The 24,288-nt window shown below is 40.2% G+C and overlaps 3 protein-coding genes across 5 annotated transcripts in view; 2 read left to right on the top strand and 1 right to left on the bottom strand.

Annotated features, from left to right (window-relative positions):
• The window catches only part of LOC121960627 (collectin-12-like), a 40,170-nt gene extending 37,314 nt beyond the window's left edge, over positions 1-2,856 (top strand). The window contains exons 7-10 of one of the 2 annotated variants that reach the window (XM_088072027.1): positions 68-204; positions 294-403; positions 1,273-1,418; positions 1,979-2,856. In XM_088072027.1, the coding sequence (XP_087928153.1) occupies positions 68-204; positions 294-403; positions 1,273-1,418; positions 1,979-1,998 (413 nt within the window). In that variant the 3' untranslated portion in view covers positions 1,999-2,856. Of the gene's footprint in view, positions 1-67; positions 205-293; positions 404-1,272; positions 1,419-1,975 lie in introns of both variants that reach the window. The other variant, XM_042510415.2, reaches the window with a different exon arrangement.
• Positions 2,857-4,009: 1,153 nt separating this feature from the next.
• On the bottom strand, positions 4,010-16,178 carry hacd1 (3-hydroxyacyl-CoA dehydratase 1). The gene is made up of 7 exons (XM_042510922.2): positions 16,020-16,178; positions 12,229-12,346; positions 12,084-12,102; positions 11,899-11,987; positions 10,581-10,702; positions 5,902-6,080; positions 4,010-5,257 (listed from the first exon to the last, which is right to left on the bottom strand). Exons 1-7 carry the CDS (start codon positions 16,136-16,138, stop codon positions 5,175-5,177), a joined length of 729 nt encoding a protein of 242 aa, XP_042366856.1. The 5' UTR covers positions 16,139-16,178; the 3' UTR covers positions 4,010-5,174.
• Positions 6,819-23,938, top strand: LOC121961016 (transmembrane protein 236). Of its 2 annotated transcripts, XM_088072111.1 has the most exons (6): positions 6,819-6,992; positions 9,368-9,475; positions 17,339-17,619; positions 17,837-17,909; positions 19,071-19,194; positions 20,822-23,938. In XM_088072111.1, exons 2-6 carry the CDS (start codon positions 9,380-9,382, stop codon positions 21,529-21,531), a joined length of 1,284 nt encoding a protein of 427 aa, XP_087928237.1. In that variant the 5' UTR covers positions 6,819-6,992; positions 9,368-9,379; the 3' UTR covers positions 21,532-23,938. The 2 variants fall into 2 exon arrangements, with proteins under 2 accessions (XP_087928237.1, XP_087928236.1); XM_088072110.1 differs by lacking the exon at positions 6,819-6,992 and having other exon boundaries at positions 17,119-17,619.
• Positions 23,939-24,288: the final 350 nt, after the last annotated feature.

The raw sequence follows: 24,288 nt of genomic DNA, 5'->3' as shown, positions 1-24,288 counted from the left end.
ACTGGTGTTAAAGTTTGTTCAACGCAAACCATTTTTGATGATAATAGTTTTTGGCTGTGTTTTACAGGATGCCCCTCAGAGTGGGTTTACTACAAAGACAAGTGCTACTTTTTCTCCAAAGATCTGCACAGTTTCGACGATGCAAAGGCGACCTGTGAATCAACGTCTGCTTCTCTGTTGATCATCAACGATTTAGAGGAACAGGTGACTCATTACAATTGTATTTTCATCGTAAAATCATGTGTTTGATGTCGGAGGGAAGGTTGTAATTGCTCCGCAATGTGTCGTATCAGAAATGGCTGAAGCTGCAGACCTTCGGAAAAGGTTACTTCTGGATGGGTCTGACCGACAGGGAGGAGGAGAACGTTTGGCGCTGGCTTGATGGGACTCAACCTGCTTTCACGTCAGTAATGATTCAGAAAATACCTTCATCTTAGGGAACATCTTATCCTGTATGAAAGTACATGCTGCTCCTGGGATGGATATTATGTTTCAGAGCACTGGAGCATGGCTTTGTCAAAATAATAACTTGCAGCAGGCTCTAAGTCCTGTGAAAATCTAAACTCTGATATTTTCTGATTGTTCTGTAATGCATGCAAAGCTCCACTGCTCTACTCCTGCCGCCCATCCAAAAAAAAAAAACAAATACTTTCACGTTCAGTAAACCTTTATTTGTTCAGATTGGTCTAATCAGAGTGAACACAACTGCTACTTTTTTCTGTGAATGTTGCGTCATATAAATCAGGAATGATGTTTTCTAGTATTTTTGGAGATGTTTTATACAATTGTCTGACTGTATTGTGTTTTTAATTATTATATTTATTTATCTATTACCTTTACCTATTACTCCCAGGCATTTTTGCAGAAAGTAAAGTCTCTTTGAACTTAGCTTGTGTTCAGGTGTTCAATATGCCTTTATCTTGTGAAATTAAAGTTTATTTAGTTTTCTTTGCAAAAAAAATGCATGAAATGATGATATATTGGCCTGCTGTACATTTTAACGCTATTTTATCCATTTTAAAACTTATAAGGCTTCATGACCCCTTTGAAGCTTTAGCGACCCCTAGTGGGGTTGGGACCCTCAGGTTGTGAACCACTAATTTAGACAAGCATTAAAGCTTACAGAGCTACAAATAAAGCATAAAGACACAATTATGAAATCTGAACACAGCAACATGGTTTGAAAGCTCCTGCTGCGTTTTAATTCTCTTTTTCTCTGCTAGATTCTGCTGTAAAGCTAGTGTGTGATCGCCCCCTGTTGTTTGCCTGCAGGAAGTGGAAGCCCGGTCAGCCTGACAACTGGGGCCACGGGCATGAAATGGGAGAAGACTGTGCGGGGCTCATCCATGGAGGGCTGTGGAATGATTTCTTCTGTGAAGATCTCATAAGCTACATCTGTGAGAAGGATCTGGAGACCTGTACGTCTGTTTTTGTCTTCTTTTTTCCAAATGTCACCGTCACACTGTCACTGTTACAGGTCCAGTGTGTAGGATTTAGGGAGATATATATTGGGAGAAATGGAACGTAATATAATAAATGTGTTTTCTTTAGTGTATAATCACCACGTAAATAAGAATTATTGTGTTTTCGTTACCGCATAATGAGCCATTTTTATCCACACATAGAACGGTGCCATGTTATTGTAGATGGCCATGTTCACCAGCGTGTTTTTACAGTGGCCCAGAGCGGACAAGCCACACTATCGCGATGAAGACTTCATAAAAGTCACTGATTTTTTCTTTTTGTTGATGTGAAAACTGCTTTGTTCAGTGTTTTGTGGCGATGACTACACCTCTGTAAATAATTTGCCCCTAGTAAAAAAAAAAAAAACACCTGAAAGTCTGGATCTTAAGTTATCAGAGAAAGTTAGTTAGCAGCCTGTTTCCAACATGTCAAATCAGATCATCAGATAAATCACTGATTGGACCTTTAATTTCTTCAGAGGCTCCCTAATTTCATTCTGTCTGTTTCTCAGCAGCAGGATCGCCTGGATCGTAGCGACGTCTTGAAAGGGAGCTTGCAGTGAGCAGCTAGACTCCCCCCATGTGGCACTGGTCCACCGACGCGGCACATGGAGAGTCCATACGGAGAGAGCAAAGGGACAATTTTGAAATGAGCCCAGGGCTGCAGCAGGAAACGTCTCTCCGATGCTGAAGAGACGCCTTTCTCCTCCAAAGTGAACCAACTTCACCAGCATGTGCAATACAGCAGGGCAATCACAGTAGGAGGACTTTTATTTTTTAAAGTACCAAATCACCAATTGATTTATAAATATATATAAATATTTTTATGGTTATTTGAAATACATTTTATAAAACTGTATTCAACGTGCAACTGAATATCTGAATGTATATTTCATTATGCAACTTTTGTAGGAAACTATGAATTCTATGAAGCCAAGAGGACTTACCATAGTGCTTTTCATAACATGTATCTGTCTGAAAATGAAAAGGTGCAAAATGATGCGCAAAAAAACACGAAATGTCGCTGATATGCTATCCTCGAGGAACCCGTTATCTAACCTCATGAATGTCTATATAGCATTTTCATTTATGCGAGTAGAACCAAATGAAGTATTTACACATAAATACAGAAAAAAATGTCACAATCAGCTTCAAGACTGCACGTTTACAGTTTAATACTCTACGTATGATGCAGTATTTTGTGATTATGAGATTTGTTTTTCATTATTACAGACGCACATGCGTTTATGAATCTGTGGATCCTACCTACAAATATAAAATGTGCCATTTTCTGCACTCAGGTACTGTTTTATTGTTAAGAGAAACACTTGAGTTTAAACGACACTACGAACCATGAAGGAAACACTCAAATAAATGTATAAAAACACAACAAGCTGTTTCTATTTCTTCTTTGGTGTCTACATTTTCACGCAGATCCAGATGAACGGATCTGGTGTCACGTGGTTTATCTGAAGAGGTGTGGACTTGAGTCACAGAACATGGACTCAAGTCAGACTCGAGATAGATTTTTAATATCTTTGGCCTGTTTTTAGTCTCAAAATTGAAGGACAAGGACAAGGATTGCCCGAAACGTCACACCTGTGGAGGTATTTAATAAATCTTTTGGGAGCATATGCTAGTGTGCGGATTCTTTCCATTTTTTCATAATGCAATTTTAACAACACAAATATATTAAATGAAAACCTTTTGAAATTTCTATTTGTAAAAACATGTTTGTGAAAAAGTTACTTAGCTGTTAGCTGTACCTAAGCTTACCTTACCCTGCTAATATTAGCCTTCACTTACTGTTGTTTGTGCAACATCAAGTGCAGAGTTGAACATTAAAAGTTATTGCATCTCAGCTTTTCCAACTGGCACTCAGTAGGTAACACAAGTTAGTCTCGGTTCTCTCCTGTAACTTGACTGGATGCTGTCAGAGCAGTTCAAACAAAATAGATCTGGGAATTAAGTGTTGACTTGCTGGGAATGAAAAGCTGCTGTTAGCTGATTCAGGTTATAAAGGGAAATTAATGGATTTGTGGCACTATTTTTAAAAACACACAACTACTACATCTTTCAGCGTAACCTCGCCAAGCTGTACTTTTCACGCTGCGTTTTCTGGAACGAAGGTAGATGTTAAGCCTTCCAAGTATTATTAGGTCAAAGGTCATAAGTCATTGGTGTTGAAGTCCAAATCCTGTTGCAGGTCTCGTTGTGATTTTGAGTTTGAAGTCAGAAAATTTGTCCATTCCTCTGCAAAAAACATCTTTGGTACACATTCAAAGTTGGATAATATTAACATCATTAACAAGATAATGTTAAACAGTAATATTTTTAAGCTTTTTTTTATTTTTTAACATTCTGATGTTAAAATGCCATTCTGTTTGTTGAAGAGAACATTATGACTTGTTGAGGACACAAAACTTTAGGAGTTGAGTCTTTTCAGTCTTGAAGACTTGAGTCTTGTGACTTGTATACAGTGACTTGTTCCCATGTCTGCTTATCTGTCTGCATCAGCGTGAAGGTCATCACAAAACTCTCCATAGTATTGTAGAATTTAGTTTATTGATTTTGCACAAAAAAAGGTATTTTCACATTTCTATCGTTTTGCTCTTGAAAAATAACTTGTCCAGTGATTTTTGTGACATTGACTTTTATTGTTTCTCTCCTCTCTGACCCAGATTATAATTTTCTCAGATAACCATGGGCTTTGCAACATTTGCACTCAGTCATTTCACATCCTGTTTTCCTACTTTAGGTCAATCACAGTCACTCCTTCAGCTGCACAGAAGATTGAAATGATCTTACAATAGCACCTTTAGTAGGAGGGAATCTAACTACCTTTCTATCACATGAGATTCTTTCTGTTAAAAAACAAACAACAGCGACTGAAGACTGCGAGTGCTCACACAAATCTGAATTGTCGTCTCACCTACAGCGGCCTGTAGAGAAAGCTCTTTTGAAGACTCAAATTAAGATGCACTCTTGTAAATGAATTTGACATCGTAAACATCACAGCGACATCGAAGAATGCAGGAGCCAAGCGGACACAATGTTAAGTCTGAGCTGTGCTTGCTCTAAGTGATACAGTATGTGAATAAATTATCTTTTAAGAAATACTATCAACCGCTCGTTTCACATTGCATCATTTACAAACATACAACAAAAGAAGCAGCATCTTGTCTAAATGTGGATTTATTGTTGAGGTATGATAGAGCTATGCATATTTTCTCTTTTTTAAACCCTGCCAATTGGGTCGGATGTGGGGACACTTCAGGAGACACAACTTGCAATCTTCCTCCTTTTATTTCACATTTCCCTGGAAGCCTCTTTGTTTACCTTTCTCTCCTTCACACAGGTGGTGGCTCATATTTTTCAGTGCAACAAGGCGCAGTAAGGCAGAGCAACGTCAAGGCTTCTGTGTCGAGCTCCAGCAACACTGGGACTGTAAACGTGTTTCCAGTATGACCATTCAGATAGGAATCAATCCTGTAAAGACTCAGGTATTATTGCTCAGTGCTGATGGACTCCTCGCTCTCGTCAGACGGGTGGTGGTCGTCTGCACAGCTCTTCCGGTCCCGTGCAATGAAGAATGTAACGGCCAATTGGTGCTAAAGATGGAGGTGTTGATGGGAGTGGGGGAGGTGACGATGACGGTGGTGGAGGTGGAGGCAGGCTGGCTCAAACGAAGGCATGAGGTGAGTGACTCGTCTAGTCGTCCTTTTCCACTATGACCTCACCGAGAAGCACCCTTCTCCTCTGCCGCAGCATGTGGAAGTAGAGCTGAGGAAACACTGAAAACAAACAATCAATGCAAACTTTTGAAATCACAGTTTTTTATGTTCGTTCTACCTTATTCCTGAGAGCGCTGCTGTAGAAATGATCATGGGTGCAACTTCCGGTGGAAAAGGAAGGAATTTAAAGACGTTTCTTGGACTTTAGGACATTTCTAAGGATTTTATTTTTACTGTGAATTAGAAAATGGTTGGGGGTGCATCCAACACTTTATCAGAGTTGAATATCACTGCTATAGTGCATAAAAAGGTACAAAATCGAGCTTGTTTATCAAAAAGCTTTGGATTAAAACATGAAATAGTTCAGCATACGCGCTTAAAGAATAACTCATATTGACCCCCAACATCTCATAGGCAGGTTTTGTTACTTTTGGACGGAGCTCCTTAGCAAGTTAAGATAACCATCTCCTGGCTCCAGCTTCATATTTAACATGCAGACATAAGAGTGGTATTGATTTTCTCATCAAACTGTAAGAAAGAAAAACGACACGTTGCAATGTCACTGCGACAAAAGAAAATTGGCATTTAGAAAAACGTGGGAAACTACACCCATTGGCTCCAAAATGTTCTCTCTGATCTTTCAAAAGGCTGCACACTATGTGTTTCATCATAACGTGCAGTGTGGGAGTAAAACTGCTCCTTACGTGGGATGTAGGACAGCATGACGATGATGAGGCAGTAGTAGTAGTCGAAGGACACGTTATACTTGTTGGGGAGTCTCATGGAGTACATTCCAGATCTGCGCACGAACGGCAGAGCAGCATAAATGGTCAGCAGCTCCCCGACGACTCCCAGAGGGTACAGCACGATGAAAAGGTTGTATCTGAGAGGGAAAAGATGAACACGGTCACACACCTGCAACAAAAACCTCAAGGTAAAAGTTTGTTAAAACAATCACATGCTTTGATGTTGACACACACAAAAACTGCAACGACCTTTAGTCAGTGCATGCTTCCTTTTTTAAATTAGGTTAAATTTCTAGGTCACCAATAAACAAGCATAAGCAACAAATCATACAGTATACAACTGTCAAATATTTTAAAAAGTAAGAAAAGCAATCTGTAAATACTATAAGCTGTAAAATCCTGACAGGTTTCAGATCAAAAACACATTTTTCTGTCTCTCTAAATGCTCCTTGTCTTATTTCACACCTTAAACTTTGCACAAGTAATCAAACACAATGAATTCAGTCCTCTTCATATGTTTGCAGCTTACAGCAGTTTTCTTTCATTCACTGATATTCCCAATATTATCAGCAGAAAACTGGAAAAGGGAGAGTTATTGATTCATATGGAGAGCTGAGAGACAGAATGAAATCAAAAAAGGAGCAAACTCTTTAATGTTTTGTCTCTGTGACACAAAAATATATGTTTTACTGTTGGAGGGTTTGATAATAAGATGAATCTTTTTGGGCAGTGTGTCTCTCAGCCCTGCTGTAACTTGTCTCCACCCACTGGTCCACTCTGCTCAGGTGTGCTGCGCCACGCAGGTGAAGGGGGCGTGGCCTCGGGGAAGAAAGGAGCGGGGAATTGTTTGGGGAGGGATTTTTTATTTTGTTTGGTGAAGGAGAAACTGAGGAGTAACCAGGCAGCCTGCCGCGGAGAAAACCCCATGTAATTCTTTTAATGGTTGTATATGATGGACTGGAGGCAGCAGTGAAACCAGTGCGACCATTAGGACTGAACAGACCATCAAACCGACGCCCGATTTTTTTATTTTCTTCATTCGACAGTCGGTGAGTTTGACTCTGTTTCTGGATGTTTTTGTGTTGCAGTGCATTGCTTTGTATTTTTGCATTGTGATGGGAGGATATTGGACATTTCTCTTTTGGTTGAATGGAAGACTGTTTTTGAGATGGACAAAGTGGACAGTTTCCTGTAGTGGACATTCCCACCGTAATAAATTGTAAGTTTACTTTTAGTGCTGTATTTTACAGATGTCACTGGGGAATTAAAGCCTGCCCCATTACTTTGCAGTCCCGCTTTTTAACAGAGTCATTAGCACCACAGTAGCTCCTGAATTTCACTTGCAGCTAGGGTTTAAATGTTAAAAAAATCCTTTATTTTCATTTTAATTTACTTTTCTCACCTAAATGACATAGTCAGAGCTGCCATGTTGACAAGTCAGAAACCTGATGTTTAGTTTCAGTTTCATTACTTGTGCATGGTTGATATAAAGATGCCTGTCTAGTGCAGGGGTGTCCAAACTTTTGTTTTGAATGGGGGCCAGATCAGGTTGTGAGAAACTATCTGGAGGCCAGCTGCTTCTCTAACCATAATGAGTATTTGAGCTCCTGAAAGCGGCAGCCTTCACTGTTGACTTTTCACTATTTTGCTGTGGTCATGTCTGCTAACTTGCAGGAATATTAGTTGTTCGGTAACCGTTCATTTGTTAATGCAAACACATCAGTTCAGCCTGTGCACGTCCTTCTAAGTGCACATCTACAAACTCCTGCCAACGTAAGTCAACAGAAAAAATGCCAAGTGATCTTGCTTGATTAATCAATCAGATCCAGTATATATTGTACACTTAAATATATTGCATGTAAATGTATTGGATATTTTGAAAAGATAAGCTGCAGGCTGTTTAAAATTGCCCCCCGGAGTGGACTTTTTTAATAGCATCTGCAGTGAGGTTGCAGAACAGAAGCTCCTTTGTGTGAAGCGTTTCGGGGAACTACGATGACCGACAACAAAATGTACAAACTAACTGGGCCTGTCAAAAGCCAGTGTTTGGTTTGCAACTTGGCGATCTCGGTAGACCCAGACCCGCTCCATATATAGGCACAAATAGCTCATTTTCAGGTAACAAAAACACAACAATTCTTAGTTTCAGGTGATTATAATCTAATAAAAACAGTTATGGAAATATGACATACAATTTCTGCTGTAAGATGCCCCTAAACTCCACACACGAGACCTTTAAAGGTGAGTGTGTTGACATTTATGATTGAAACCCAGATATTAATGCAATTATTTGCTAGGCTAAGAGGAAAACAGAAAGCGATCCGGTGATTGTTTTGACAACAGCGCCAACAATAATAACCACTTAGAAACGCTGGAGGAAGACGGATCTCGACGATGATGGGTGGTGACTAAAACTTGGACAGGGAGCTGGGTATCTCCTGGTTAAAGGGATGCGATTTGGCAGATGTTGTATTGAGCAAAGCTGCAGGATCAGATTGTTTTTGGCCTCTGACAACGGAAGCACTAAACAGTAAATAAATACAGACACCTAAATGTATACACAGACAGCTGAAGAAAGTTGGCTTTATATCTATAACTTGGATCTGAGAATGACACATTAAAATATAGTCCTAAATCTGTCATGAAATCATTCACAAACTGTCATCTTTTTTGCCCGTCGCTCTACAGAGGTGTGACGCCTACACCGCCTCCCTTTTGTGCCACCACACGGTCTCTGTGGTTCGATCTGTGTCGTGACTCAGGGCCGCAGAGATCCTGCATTTAGTCGAGACCGCAGCAAAGGCTCGGGGGAGCGTCTCGGCGGATGTGATAGAAATGTTGGGCGAACATTCCATGACCAAAACAGATGGTCTTAAAAACATGAGCAGCTGAACATGAGACCCTCTCCGGGGGCCTGGTGTCTCCTCTATGCTCGAAGAAAGAGTTGGGGGGTTGGGGGGGCAGGGAGGAGAGTGGCATTCAGCACACAAGAAAAACCCAAAACAAAAGAGTAACTGGCAAAAAACTGACATTCACATGAAACGCTGAAGTAGCAAAAAAGTCTACACTGTGCCGCAGGGTAACTACACACTTCCAAACCCAAACTTATATTATCTGACATCTAAATGCAAATAGCTAGATGTTTATTATGTAAATAAATGATTTTAAAACCCAATACAGCAGAGCTGTTTTCCAGGCTGTAACACACAGCCTTTAAATATCTCAAATATGGCCAAAGAAATACATCTCAAAATGTTTGTTATTGTCTTATTGCTACGTTTATGACACTGATACTTCCTGCTTCTTTTGCAGACATAATATAGCAACTTGTTCTCATCTCTTTTAGAATTTATTTATTTTATTGTGAAATATCTCAATGATTTTGGACAGATCTGGAATGTAACTTCATAAAAACCTATTATAGGACGGCTTGAGAATGATAGACAGAGGTGTGATGACACGCAGAAAAGGGCTACAGGTTGGACTCGAACTCCTCCAGGACTCATCTAATATGTGGTGCACACTCTACCAGGTGAGCTACAGGTCACCCCATGCAACTGTCTTTAAATACCTTATATTTTATTCATATATACTTATGTCATTTGTATTTGTTTTTACATGTGCTGTTATTATTTACCTCCTGTTTTGTACATTTAATTCTTTCATTTATTTTTATTTTTTTATTGTTTTGCTTTTTTTCCTTGGCTGCCTAAACATCATAAAACCACTCTGCTTGTATGATCAATTTAATTTAAAAAATCCTGAATTTTAAATTTAAGAAAGCAAAGTCAGAGCAACAGCCTGGACGTATTTTTCCACACTTATCCAGACCAGAAAATTACTAAAATTAAATTACATACTTTTCCATTCTGCATAGGAACCCAGCTACTTGGGAACTTTGTCTGCAGAGTCAGAGCAGCTAGATTTACTCAGAAAATAAGTTGATGCGATTATAAACGTCACTATTCTGAAGTGACACAGATAGCCGCTCTGGGCTGTGAGATGCCAAGCCTGTGTGTTGGACAGCTATCAATGTGTACAGCCGACGTTCCTCCCAACAGCTCTAATTTCAGCTGAGCTACTGTAGCAGAGAGACTGCCACGTCACAAGTGCTCTTCATACAGTAGTAGGAAGGCATTATGTCACTGTAGAGCTGAGAAATGTGATGACAATCAGCACATTTGACTGATTATTATGGCAATTTTTTTGTTTTCAGTAGGCTTTGGATCTAAAGCAACACTTTTTCGATTGCTGTCCTCACAGAAATAATGTTTTGGGGGTTTTTTTTACAGTTTTTAGGAGCAAGTTAACAAAAAAAAGTAAACTGGTATATTTAATAATTGATAAAGCCTCTAAATAATCCCTAAATGTCTGCAACTTCTGCTCTGCATCGTCAGAATTGTTAGTTTACACACCACAGACAAGTGAATGGCTAATGAGGTGCTAATCAATAAACACACACACATGTTGCTTCTCTGTGTGAGACAGGCGATACTTAATACATGCACACACGGCTACACTACTTCCTAATGGGAGGGAAGCATGCCAGAGGTGAAACTGTCAGACCAGCGCCGACATGCTCAGACAACAATGTCCGACACAACAATGGCAATTCAAGCTCATCCTGGAGTCTCCACCTGGCCCATTTGATGAAGTATGGCAGGTGGTGGAGCAGGTTGAATGTGTAGTAGGAATATCTGGTAATCTCTGTTATCGTCCACACGACCAGGAATAGGATTACGCTTTCTTCATTCTGGACCTTTATTTAAATGGGGGAAAATGCACCAGCAAAGATACAGAGGAAGGAAAAAGTGACATGTTTACATGAGTCACACCTGACAGGTGCTGCTCTCACAGGAGGTTCTGGTGTGTGCAGATGTGTGGGGTGTGAAATATAAAACAAACAAAACTTTAATAAGGCACACCAGTTCTAGTAGTTTTCAGGCAAGAGATGCTTAAAATAGACACAAAAATAGATTTGCTGAAAGAATCCTTCTTTGATTATAAACGGTCATTAACGTGTATGCAAGGATTACTGAACGTAGACCAGGGGCCCAAAGTGTCAGGGGCCCCCTGGCCGTCTCCTGCAAATTGTCACTAAAATAAACACGTACCAACCGGGTAGAGACTTAAAAGGACTACCAAAAGATTCATAGGAGACCCAAGGAGACACAAAACAACAACAAAGATGCACAAAAAGACTGCAAAAATACAAATAGCCTAAAAAGAATAACAAAACATCCACAGAGACACAAAAAAGACCAGACACAAAACAGCAAAAGACACAAAAAGTCCACAATGGGACAAAAAAAAGCTACAAAGAGACACAAAAAGACTACAAAGAGACACAAAAAGACTACAAAGAGACATTAAGACTAAATAGAGAAACAAAAAGTCCACGGAGACACTCAACTACAATGAGACAACAAAGAAACACAAAACAATTACAAAGAGGCACAAAAGAGACAAAAAACATCCTCAGAGAGACACAAAACAACAGACACCAAACAGCTACAGACACTAAAATACCACAAAGACATAAAATAACCACAAGGAGACACAAAGACACTAAATTACCACAAAAAGACACAGAAACCACAAAAAGATGCATAATGACAACAAAAAGATACAAAACATTGAAAAAAAGAGACAAAACTACCCCAGAGTCTGTGTCTTATGTAGGAGAGATGGTGGGGCCTTTTGCCTATCTGGGGGCCCCAGGGCCCAAAATGTCATAATCCACCCACGAAGTGTTCACTGTATGTGTGGAGGTTATAACATGGAGGTAAAACTTGTAATTAAAATAGTAATTCTTGCACAATTTCTCAAAGATGTTAAAGAAATAAAAAAGTACAATCTATTGCTATTTTCCATAAAAAACCACAGCAGCATTATTGTGTGTGTGTGTGTGAGTGTGTGTGTGTGTGAGTGTGTGTGTTGCACTGTGACAGTCACCTGTCTGATGCTGTTGGTGATGAACCAAACCATGAAAATCCGTGAACACACTTGAACCCCGGTTACAATGACAGAAGTCCTCACAATCCCTGCAGCAGAACAAAAGAGTGAAAAAATAAACTCTTTACAGCTGCAGAGGTTGTCGGCACGTAAGAGTATTTTAACAAGTAAAAATCATCACATACCGATTGCACAATGTCCCACCTGTAAGTGGGACAAAATACATAGAAACAAGTTGAATCACTATCATTTCTCACAGTAATGGTGTTTTATCAGGTCATGCAACAACTGCACGGATGCAGGTGACATCTCCTCCACTCAGATTCTTACCTCAACTAAAGCAAAGGTCTGGAAAAACTTGAGTGTCCTTGCTATACTTCTGTACAGGCCCTTGTGTGTGCCTTTCATGATGTAGAAGCGAATCATTGCCATGGCCAAAACCAGCCACCTGCAGAGACAGACAAACAGGTGATATTACACAAAGGCAACACTTTAGTGTGAGATGGATGGTTTATTTTATCCTGTGGCCAAGTACTGATACAAGACAATCTAATGATGGTTGAAATTTAAAATCATGTTATTCAGCTCTGCACTTGTGCAAAGTGTAGCTATTTCTGTGCTCAGCCTCTAAATCTGCTGCATCATCTCACAGCTTTAGTCTTATCCAAAACTTCTAAATCAGATTCCCACACCTTTCATTGCTTCAGTTAAGGGACTAAAGTACAGCAGAAACCAGATATTCTTTGCAGTTTTCTTTAAAAGTCAATGTTGCAGCATAAAATACCACCTCATGATTTTTTCCGCTTTCTATTTGTTTTTATTGCATATTATGATTGTTGCTTCTTATAAACTTGTTTTATGCTTTTTTTGCACTTTGGTTTTCACTTTTGTTGTTTTGATATTTATTTTATATTTATCTTACTTTTATTTGTTTTCCACCTTTGGCCTGTTCACAATTTATTTCCAGAGTTATGGTATCCATGTGCTGTATAATGATTTTGTTTTTCTTATTTTTAAAAAATATATATTTATAAATATATATATATATATATATTCTATATATTGTTAGGTGTTACTTTTTAGCAATCTCGCATGTAAAGCACTTTGAGCTTCATTTTATGTATGAAAGGTGCTATACTATTATTTACTATTATTATTATTATTATTATTATCCTGCTGTTGCACTTCATCATAGTGTAAATCAACAAAGAAAGAGGCAAAATGTGCATGTTGTGCACATTTAGAGTAGGACCAAGCTTGTAATATCATTGACTTGATAAAATATTGCATAATGATGACAATGGCAAAATCATGGATAAAGCTTAAGATGATGAGAAAAAGACAGAATGTTTCAATTTTAGTTCTTTTCATTAACTTTAAATGTGCAGGCCGACAGCAGGAGCATAACAAAGAGCCTATGTTATTATACACCAAAAGTTAACCTGACTCCTCATTAGTTCTTGTAACATTAGCAGCTTCTTTAAAACATTTTAACATATAGACACCTAAGTGACTTGCATCTATTTTGCACAATTTCAGCAATTTCAGGTTTGAAATTTGTTCTTACATTATTTTTGTCTATTTTTTAAACATTGATTTAAACATAAAGGTCCCACTAAGATACAATATCTCTTCTCCCGGCTGGTTCTGAGCAGCAAAATACGGGACGGTTAATATCACAGAAAAACATACAGTAATCAGGAATCCCTGCTTTTCTCCCTGATGACAAACACATCAACAGTAGCAAAACATCCCTGCAGCCTAAGCCATGCAAAAGGTAGATATTCCTTTAATTTGACTTGGAAAAACTCTGAATAAAGTCAGCTTAACTGTTGAGACTGCCTCTGAACTCATTGGGAGAAACAGCATCTCAGGTGAAATACTTACTACTTACTATACCAGACTTTGGTACACTTTTTTGGGGCCAAATACTTTAATCACAAAGTCACATGATGCCCTATTGCCCAAAAAGACTTCTTCCCACAAACTTCCACGGCAAAAGAGACAAACTTAAATCAGTGGATATTTTTTTTGAGCATCACAGCCCCTGATGTACGACTTGTTTAACTATAAGGATTTGATCCATTCGGTCCGATTTACATTTTGAAATTCTAGATGAGCGGCATCATTTAATGATTTTATCCCCATTAAAGTTAGGGAAGAACTGAACCTTAAGTTAGCCACACAGCCGGCAGCGCTTGCTTTTTAGGGCCCTAAAATGTAGGAGTTTGGGCTAATTTCATACCACAAAAATCAAGCTGATAATCAAGTGCTTGATTTGTCTGTTCTGGGCTACTGTAGAAGAACATGGCAGACTTTATAGAAGAGGACCTGCTCCCTATGTAAATATAAACAGCTCATTCTAATGTAACAAAAACATGATTTTACAGTGATTATAAAGTGAGAAAAGCAGCTTCGAACATTCAACCACATTTCTGCCAGATGCCCCAAAATCCTACACACTGGACCTTTTCATCATCTGACAGCTATAGTTAGTTGTTTTGCACGAGAAGATTTTAATGCAAGCAAAACAGGTAGAGTCTATAAAACACGTGTTGTTAGATATTAATATACCCAACAGGACATAGCAGTGATACTCGAACCTACGGCCCGCGGGCCAAATCTGCCCCCCCCCCCCATTTTCTAATTCACAATAAAAACTGTTCTTGTACTTTTAGTATACATAAGATGCCAGAGTGCATTAAACATCATCAAAATAGAGCTTGTTTATCAAAAAAATGCCAGTGGAGGATCCACTGCACCCCCTGACAAGGTCATAGCTAAGCCAGTAATGTCCTAAAATCCTTGAAAAGTCCTTAAATCATAAAAATGTCCTGAAATCCTAGAAATGTCTCAAAATCTTAGAAACATCCTAAAATCCTACATGATAAAATCCTAAAACCCTAGAAATGTCCTTAAATCCTAGAAATGTACTGAAATCACAGAAACATGATAAAAGCCTAGAAATGTATGGAAATCAGAGAAATGTACTAACATCCAAGAAATGTCCTAAAATCTTATAAAGCCAAAAATCTTAGAGACATGGTAAAAGCCTAGAAATGTCCTAAAATCCTAGAAACATGTTTGGGGCTGCTGCGACTGGCCCCGGGCCTCCTGTCATTTTTCATAAGTGGCCCCCAGACAAAGCAAGTTGGTCCATAGGCTACATACACACCTGATGCTTCTAATGATAGTGAAAATAATCATAAGAAGCAGTCCATTAGAAAATAGTTCAAATGAAAACAACTACAACAGTAAAATCCTGCTTTTACACTAATACATGAGTAATCTAATAACCTTATATAATATAATATAGTCTAACAGTCACAGGGCCATTATTCTGTATTGATTACTTTAACTTTCAATACCTGATATTATTTTCTATTAGGTCTATGTTTTATGTACTTTTATATAAGTACAATTTTGACTTTAGGACTTTTATTTGAGTATTACTTGAATATTTCTACGCTGTGGTATTGCTACTAAAATAAAAGTCTTTCTTCCTCTCTGAAGGCGCATGTATTGATCCGGTGAGTTCCTCTGATGTGACAGCTCTGTTATTTATTCATAGCTGATGTGACACCAGCAGACAAGTATTGATTCCCATCTGCGCGTCCTGCCAGTCTATCCCATAAACACGACACAAAATACTCTGTTTGCCATTCACAAATGTTATGTTGTGATTAAAAAATCTGCCCATTGAGCATTTCAGTGCCCCAGTCAGACCTGAGCTCCAGTGTCAGCGCGCTCCGGCTATACTTATCACTGCAACTGTCGGACGCGCTGTGGGCCTTGACGCTGACACCATGCAGTCAGCCCTATTTGGACACGGCTGCTGCGCCAGACTGTCACTTTAACCAAACACCATTCATTCATTGTGTAACACTCACACAAATAGCCATTATATTGACATGTATTTTCGAAATATCAAACAGTTCACTCAAGTTTTCTCCAAACTCCCGTGCGCCGCTAAATAGAGCCCGCTGAACAGGCACTTTCGGCTTGCCACAGAGACACACAGTCCTATAAACAGCAACACACGCTTACAGTTTTTTAGGGAGCGGCTAACTTTAAAGACTTTTCTTATTAATAGGCGGCCGGCCGGATTATTACGCACGTACCCGGCGGTCATGGCGATGTTGTAGAAAGTGAGCCATGCGGTGACGAGGGCGCTTTTCGTTCTCTTCTTGTTGTTGTTTTCCTTCTCCTCAACCGTGCCGTCCTCCTCGCTGGACGCCATGGTACCGGGGGCAGGGTGGGGAAGTCAGGAAGGGAGCTGACAGCTGGGGCTGGGAGGGAGGGGAGCAGCAGGGTCGTTCATCCATGCGCCCCTCTCTCGCGGGATTATTGCTGCAACAAGTGCGTGGCCTGCCGGTGGGCCAGCGACTGTTATTATAGGTTCATTAAAAATTTAAATAAATAAAACCCCTTTACAGACAATGTAACCGCACAGTAGACATTTTCTTGCAATCAAAGTGCTTCACTAAAAACGTGGCAAAACCCAATTAATATTTTTTAATACGATCTATTTTAGTATTTTCGTTATACTGCAATTCTATTCACTTCTATTTTTACTGTATTAAATTGACTGTTTTTTTCTACCAGACATTTTAAACAACATTTATCTGCGTATTTTTCAGGTAATTTTCTTTTCTTTTTTTTTTCTTTTTTTTTAACTTTTTTATTTAGCAAATTTTGGGGCCATGTCTTGTTGAGGGTTTTTTTTTTCATTTGTTTGTTTGTTTGTTTTTTTCAGATTTTGGGGCCATGGCTTGTGGAGGTTTTTTTTTTTTTTTTGCAAATTTTGGGGCCATGTCTTGTAAAGTTTATACATTTCCATTATTTGTTAAATCATTGACGATATTTTGCACATTTTGTCACTAGATGGCGATGTTTAAACGTGAGAGGAGCCTTCAGGTTTTCTGTGGCATCATGTGCCTTCAGTTTATAGTCACTGGTCTTTGGATGGTGACTGTGGGTGTCAGCAAGTCCACCTATGTTTAAATTTAGCGTATAACTAATGCAAAGCATGTATGTCAGTTGCTGAGAATAATGTAGGTCCTCTATTGTGTCACTGATTGATAAGACAGGGCTTTAGCTTCAAAAGCATAGATTGATGATCATTTTCAAGACTTAATCATCCCACTGAGATGCTTGTTGCACACACACATCCTTCAGGGTGCACAGTTACCTTTGTTTTTATCGTGTGTGTGTATAAAGAGAGCAAAGGGCCGGTCACATCACCGTCACACCAAGGTACACAATGCCTAGTGCAGTGTAAGCAGTTGGGTGAGCAGAGAGCCAGGGCTGTGGTGTGTGGAAAATGCTAGTGGAGGCAGACAATGCGGCGGTCCGAGGCCTGACCAGCTCTCAGAGGGACAGGGGTCGCCTCACTGCGACAACAGCCCCCGTCTCCCTCCCGTCTTTTTCTTTTTTCGAGCTCCACAGCATGGGCTCGGGGAGGACGCTGAAGTTCGCCCTGTGCGAGGTGCTGCAGTTTGCAGGCCTGTGCGTGCCACTCTTCATCGTCATGCAGAGGTTTGCCGTCATCGTAGCAAAGGTCAAAACGTCGGCGCAGCCCCCAAGGGATGGCAGTACGGCCTACTGGTTGATCGTGGCCTCCTCCATCGCCTATGTCACCTCCACCGCCCTGCTGGTCTGGGTACCCATGAAGTATATGGTCTTCATGAAGAAGAAGTTTCTCATTGGGAGGAAGAAGTGGTGAGTTTCTCTCGCTTTCATCCTCACGTCAGGGGCCTCAGAGGCTCTCAGCTGTGTGTGTCAGCAGCTGGGACCACACTGACTGAGACCTGAGCAGCTGGTTTGTCTGCTGCTGGTTTGGACTGCACTCAGCTGGTGAATAACATGAGTTAGCAACTCCTGCAACTGCCTTTGTCTTCCTTCCTTACTTCTCTCCCTTCCTCTGTCTTTGTATCAGGAGGCCTGTGGCCCTCGTTTATGTGATCCTGTCCACGTTACCCTGCTTTGCCTTTCTCATCGCCAGCTCTGAGGTACAACATGTGTAGTGTTTGCTGTCTGTTTCATTTGTTTTATTGCATCAGTTTATCTGATTATGCTGCCATATTTATGACAAGTCTGTCAGTAACTGTAGATCCTTGGTCGTTATTTTGGATGATGATGCTTATAAGAACTTAAAGGTCCAGTGTGTACGATCTAGGGGTATTTATCTAGTTTATGATCATCTGAAAATGAGAATTTTCGTGTTTTCTTTACTTTAAAAAGAGCTGTTTATATCTTCATCAAAGCAGGTATTTTATCTTTGGCCATTTTGCACAGCCATGTTTCTACAGTGGCAGCACAGACCAGACAAATCAAACACTGGCTCTAGATAGGGCCATTTGCATTTTTGCATCAGCCACCATAGTTACCAGCCGCTTTGCAACAAACTGCTTCAGAAAAACACTCTTTTTTTTTAACCATCACATTCTTTATTTTGTGTTTTTATCGGTTTAAACCACCAGGTTCATTTGTTTTCTAGAGAAAGACCACTGCAGATAATTCTGCTCCTAGGAAAAATTGTCTGGATTTTAACCCTCTGAGACCTGATCAAATTGGCTTGATGTCTTTACACTCATTACAGTTTTTCATTTGGGACCAAATGAACTCAAATGTTGTGGGTGAGTGGGTCACAGTGAGACGTGTCTGTGTGTGGAATTAAGGTGATGATGTGTGAGGAACCTTTTGGTTCTCAGGGGATGAATATGGATAAGGAGCCACTGATAAGCAGATGGGGTTCCTCTTCCTGTCCAGGCTGCCCTTGTCAAATCATCTGTCCATGAGGCACATTCTCACTTCCTCGCTGGCTGCAGCCCAGCTCCTCTTTGCTGTTTTATGTAGCCCTTTCTAGAGCCCCGGCTGACCTTTTGGCCTTTTTCTTATCTGGTGTCTTTCACATAAGAGCCATAAATTCTGCTAAAATGACCAGCTTGTCTGCTTTGTTCTGCGTCCTGTTGGTATGAAGTCCTGACTCAGGAAAATACCAGCACTGCAAGTGATGTAGCCCACAGACCCAATGCTAGAGGAGGTCAGACATGTAGATGTAAACGCTCAGTGCTTTTATTGTCGAGGTGAATTTAAAGGTTCTGTGTTGACTGCAATTACATCAAATATTCTAGTATGTTAAACTAATGATTTTCTGGCTGTTTGCCCAGGTTCAGATAAATAACAACATGAAACACGACACGTTCACGGAGCTCCCTGTATCACTCGTCCTCTTCTCTCTCATCTGTATCGACGTTGTGGAGAGGATCCGCCACTGCAGACTGACCGGCCAGGGTGAGCGCCGCTCTCTGAACACATCACACAAATCACTCACAGAGTGCTTTAGATCCTGAACTTTCCCCTGCCAACTTCTATAGTGATACCTGCCAGGCTTTACATTACTGGAGCTCAGAGGCAACAAATACAGCCGACAGTTGTTTATATAATTCATCCAGAACATTTTGAACTTCTTCTTCTTTGGCTCTTTGCCTGCAGTTGAAAGATATTGGTGCGACTGAGGAAATGAGCACAACATTTGATAGCCACTTCTTGCAACACAGTGCTGAAGTGACAAAACCTCTGCAATGTTTTTGTAAAGGGGAGCTGTCGAGATTGTTACAGCACATCGCTGTACGTGCTGTTTTCCTTGGAAATAAACAGTCCATTTGAGAATTTAAAACATCAGCTGTCTCAAGTTTTGGCTCAAACTACACAGCACACTAAAGGGTGCATTTTAACCCTTTAAAACATGAGCAAATTGTTTTTTGGGGGGGGGGTTTGAAAAACATTAGGAGAAGGCAATGAGCAACTTTAAAAGAAATGACCCTGGGGTGATAGTTTTCAGCATGTGGATAAACCTAGGCTTTTCCACTGACAATGGGAAAATGATTCCACTAATGTTGGCTGCTTTATACTGCTTGTTTGTGGGCTGACGCGGTCTTGTGCATCTCTGAGTGAGACAAATATCCTCCACTCGGCTGCATGCCTCTGTTTGAGATGTTGAAATAAATCAGTTATGTTGCTGCCTTTAGTTGCAACAGCCATGATGCAAACTTTGCAGCGGACCGTAGTTTGTTCGAGATCTGATGCGCAAAACCAAACCAGATCCCAATGACTGGTGAGACTGTGCCTTTTTTTGGGAACATCATAGTCATTAATGCTTTCTGGCATGTTGTCATGTGTGTATCTCTGGGAGCAAAGCGCAGGGGGGAGGGTGCAGCCCACGATGAACTTCAGAACCCCAAAGAGAGTGGCGGAGAGAAAATCTCGCTTTTCATTTTAAAAATTGTTCTAAAGCACAAATTCGCATTAATCCATAAAATCCATATATTGCCCGTTTATGTTCTTAAGGACTCCCAATCGGCAATACAGAGCGTTTCAGATGTGACAACATCAATATTCTAAATGGGTCCCAAGTGTGTTTCCTGTTTAAATGTTTGTTAATGCAGCAGCTGACAGGAAGTAAACAGGGACCAAAGTTGTTGCTGTAACAACAAAATATGAAGGAAATGTTCTCCGTCCACACGTTGCAATGTATTTAAAGGCTTCACAGGCCCCCGCCATCTACAATGCTGCCTCCATAAGCAGGTTCATTATTTCGACCTTCTCCACCGCAAGCATTTGTCAAAAATGCTTCTCGTGCTATCTATTGGTTGTGTCTATGCCAATGTAAAAGATGCATGGAAGTATGGAGTATGAAATCTATTTTCATACTAAAGGGAGTATAAATGAGCCTTTAAACTGATTTCTTGCCATGTTTTTTCTTACTTTGCCAAACAATTTTCAAAATAAATTCATGCTCAACATCATTATTATTACCATATTTGGTTCATTTTCAAAAAACAACCATATGAACCACCAACATCACAAACAAATGTCAGATGTGCTTTGCTCTGTATAAATTGTACTTTTCTCTCCCCAGCCAACGACATGGAGAGAGACGCTGAAATCCCCTCCACAGTCCTCACACACGTGGAGCAGGTAACACCAGTACCGCCTGTAAATCCAGCTGCGCCAGGGCCAGCTGTGCCCGGGCAACCTGCGCCAACTCCCATGCAACCGGGAGCAAACCAGCATACTGACAGGAACCAGAACGGAGCAGGGGCCAGAGACCAACAGCGGCCAGAGACCAACGGGACGGTGCCGGGGATACCAGGTAATGCAGGGAGGCCGTTTAGTATCTCTGGGTTGAGCTCACGGTCAGCGAGCACCACAGCGTACCGCATATCTCCGTACGCCTACACGGGTCCGCTGAGGTTCCTGTGTGCCAGCGACGCCCGAGCAGACGTATTTGTGGACAGCTTTATGTTCTGGATGGACACAGTGGAGATGGTGAGGGTGGCAGGACATCCCCTTGTGTTCTACTCAGGCTGGGTTTTCCCCATCTACATCTTCAGCTACCTGTCCTGCCTGCGCGTGGTGGTGATGCCCCACAGCCCCCTGCTGTCCTCACTAGGAGTGGCCGTGCAGGACTTTCCCTTCTTCTTTGTGCGAGTTGGTCTCATTGCCTTCTTTGGCTTCGTCACACCCATCCTCTATCTGATGAAGAACCTTCTGGTCTGCCTCGCCTTTGTCTATTTCAACTTCATGACCAGGCTGAGGATCTTCAACACAGAGAGGATGTTCTTTTGAGAGCAGGACTTCAACCAAAAACAGGGCAACCTAAAATGAGATGTGGCAGGAGCGATAGGTTGGCACAAATGATGCAAGAATTCAGGAAGTGGTTGCACCAGCTCTTTATAAGTTCACACTTTGCCTTAAAGGGACAAGCCACCCCCAAAAAACAAAAAATTTGGTAGGTTAAGTTCCTTTTCAAACTGTCATTTTTAGCAGGTATGTTTCAACTTGTGGTGTTTCAGTGACCTGTTTAACAAATCGATTTCTTTCTCTCTACATTTTTTTAGCAACTGATTAACACATTACTGATTGAGCGGTGGCTGCAATAGAAATTAACCTGCTGATGTTTTTGAACATCCGTCATAATGCTTCTTGTAATACTATTGTGAGGGGAGAAGTGGAATAACATCACTCAGTGGAAACAGTCATCTCGCAATCGTGTTTTATAGACATTTTGAGAATATCGCTTTAGTTTTGTGCAAATATGTAACAGAAACGCGCCTACTGACCCACTAAAACAGTACAGTTTTGAAAGTTACAGCTACAGCTTGTGAAGCTACAATGACTGTTTACAGTGCCACGGAAATTTCCTAACTAATTATTTACACATTATAAGCAAAGACATTTCTTAACTTCAAGTGGTTCAAACAAGTTTTGTAAATCATATGTTTGAAACCAGCCAAGAAAGAAAGAACTTGGATTTATGAATAGGTGGTGCAACCAAACCAAAGTATGAATTTGTGAATGCGACACACAAGACATGTTTTTCTAAATGCATGATGGGACTCTTCGCAGGCCAAAAGGGAGCTCTTTGGCAATGTTTTCCCATAAACAGACATTATGTGTCAAATGACTGTTGTGTTACGTATTACGTTGAACTTTTTTTTACCCCCCTGAACCCCTCACCCTCACCAAGCATGGCACTTTGGGAATGTACCTGTAACGTCATCTGAGAGTTTACAGCAGATTTTTTTCTACCATCATAAAATGCAGTGAATATGTAAAAGCATACATTTATGTTGTTTATATTAGGTTTTTCTTTGCTAAGTTATATTCACAAAAGAAAAACAAAGCGTGAGTTTGTATCATTGATACATATATTTTGGTAAGATTAATAAAGAAAATAATTCCCTTAGATGTTTAAAGTTTCAGTAGTGATTTATCGTGTATGAAGAATAGGTTTGGCCTCCATTTAGACCTGTTTCACTGGAATTTCTTCTCAATCACTCCCCTCGAGAGCAGGTTTCCTGTCATTATTTTGCAAAACATTCTCATCACATGCCTTCCCACAATCCTACGTGGTCCAGAGCAAAAAAACACTGACAGCTGGAAGACACAGTGTCATTACACATGTACAATCTGATGCAACTTAGCACAACAGCCTTGCTAAAAAAACATAACATACTACTTTTAAGAAAATTATCATTTTCTGGCGGAAAAAAGAGGGCAAACACAAAATAATGCAGTCAGTTACAATCATGAAGAGAAGAATATATTTGTTTCTGGGCTGTTTGTATTTAATTGTACATGTATTCATGATATTTAGTATACTTTCCAGTATGTGATAGTTCTCTGGTTCTGAGCTTTTCACCTTAAATGTAGCCTTAAATCCACAAATGTATGGATCCTTAACCCAGCAGAACACACCTTTCTGGCCTCGACTCTCATTAACCCAGTTTCCAAGGAGTGAAAAAACTTTAACTAACTGTGCGGCACCTTCCCAGCACCAAACAACAAAAGAAAGACCAAGTTTGCAGCTAGCCTGTGAACATATTGGAGCATGTAGCAGCTAAAAAGCCAGATCTTCCTTTTAGGAGGATGGTGGAGACCAAAACAAAGCTAAAAGGAATCAACTTCAAATGTCTGTTTTCCCCTTAAAAAATATGATTTATTTTACACAACAAGCAAGCTAGAAAACACTTACCAAGTGCAAAACCTTTGGGCTGCTTTGCATGTTAGGTTGTTGATTTTTGTTGATTTACATAAAGTCAGTTGCAGATTGTTGTTAACATGCGTTCATCACAATATATAGTATACCAAAACTTGTAGTGATAGGTTAACTGTGTTCAGGTTTGGGAAGGTTACTTTTGATATGTAATAGTTTACAGGTTACTAGTTACCCTGATAGAAATGTAATAAGTTGCATCGCTATTATAATTACTTCATCAAAGTAATGTCACTTATTACTTTTTGATTTCTTGTCGAACAAATGCTTTAACAGGGCAATAAAAGCTGAAAAGACCTAAAGACACACGTGCATAAATGATGCACTCAGATTTGTCTTGATGGCTTTGCTGACACGCGTTGTCCAAAAATGTGCCAAAAGAAGGCAGTCCTGCACAATGAAAAGATGTAATGCAATAGATTACTAAAAAGATATTTTTCATATGGAACCCTTTGTAATCACCAGCATTTTGATGAGTAAGTGTGATTTAATAAAATATATTTTGTGAGTAACTAACCAGTTACAATTACATTTATTTTGTAATCTAATTACTGTAACTAGGCATCTTTTTTGGGTCTCCCTGCAGTATGAGGCCAAAGTGGTCAGATCTCCCCTCACTTCCCCGAATAGGAAGCAGGATTTCCTCCCGTCCTGTCGTTCTTCTGACTTGTATCATCATTGCACTCCTCACCCGAAGCCCCCGCAGACCTCCCGGGGGCTGCTATCCCACGAAAACCCTCACATCAGCAAAGTGCTGCAAACCTCATTATATCCTCATTTACTGAAAACTGGCACATTCCTGATCAAATCTTCTGACACCTGAAATT

The sequence above is a fragment of the Plectropomus leopardus genome, chromosome 21 (genome assembly GCF_026936395.1).
Source record: "Plectropomus leopardus strain MGB_pleo_1.0 chromosome 21, ASM2693639v1, whole genome shotgun sequence".
NCBI classification, from domain to species: domain Eukaryota; kingdom Metazoa; phylum Chordata; class Actinopteri; order Perciformes; family Serranidae; genus Plectropomus; species Plectropomus leopardus.
Note: the sequence above shows the minus strand (reverse complement) of the source record. Positions and strands in the feature narration are given on the sequence as shown.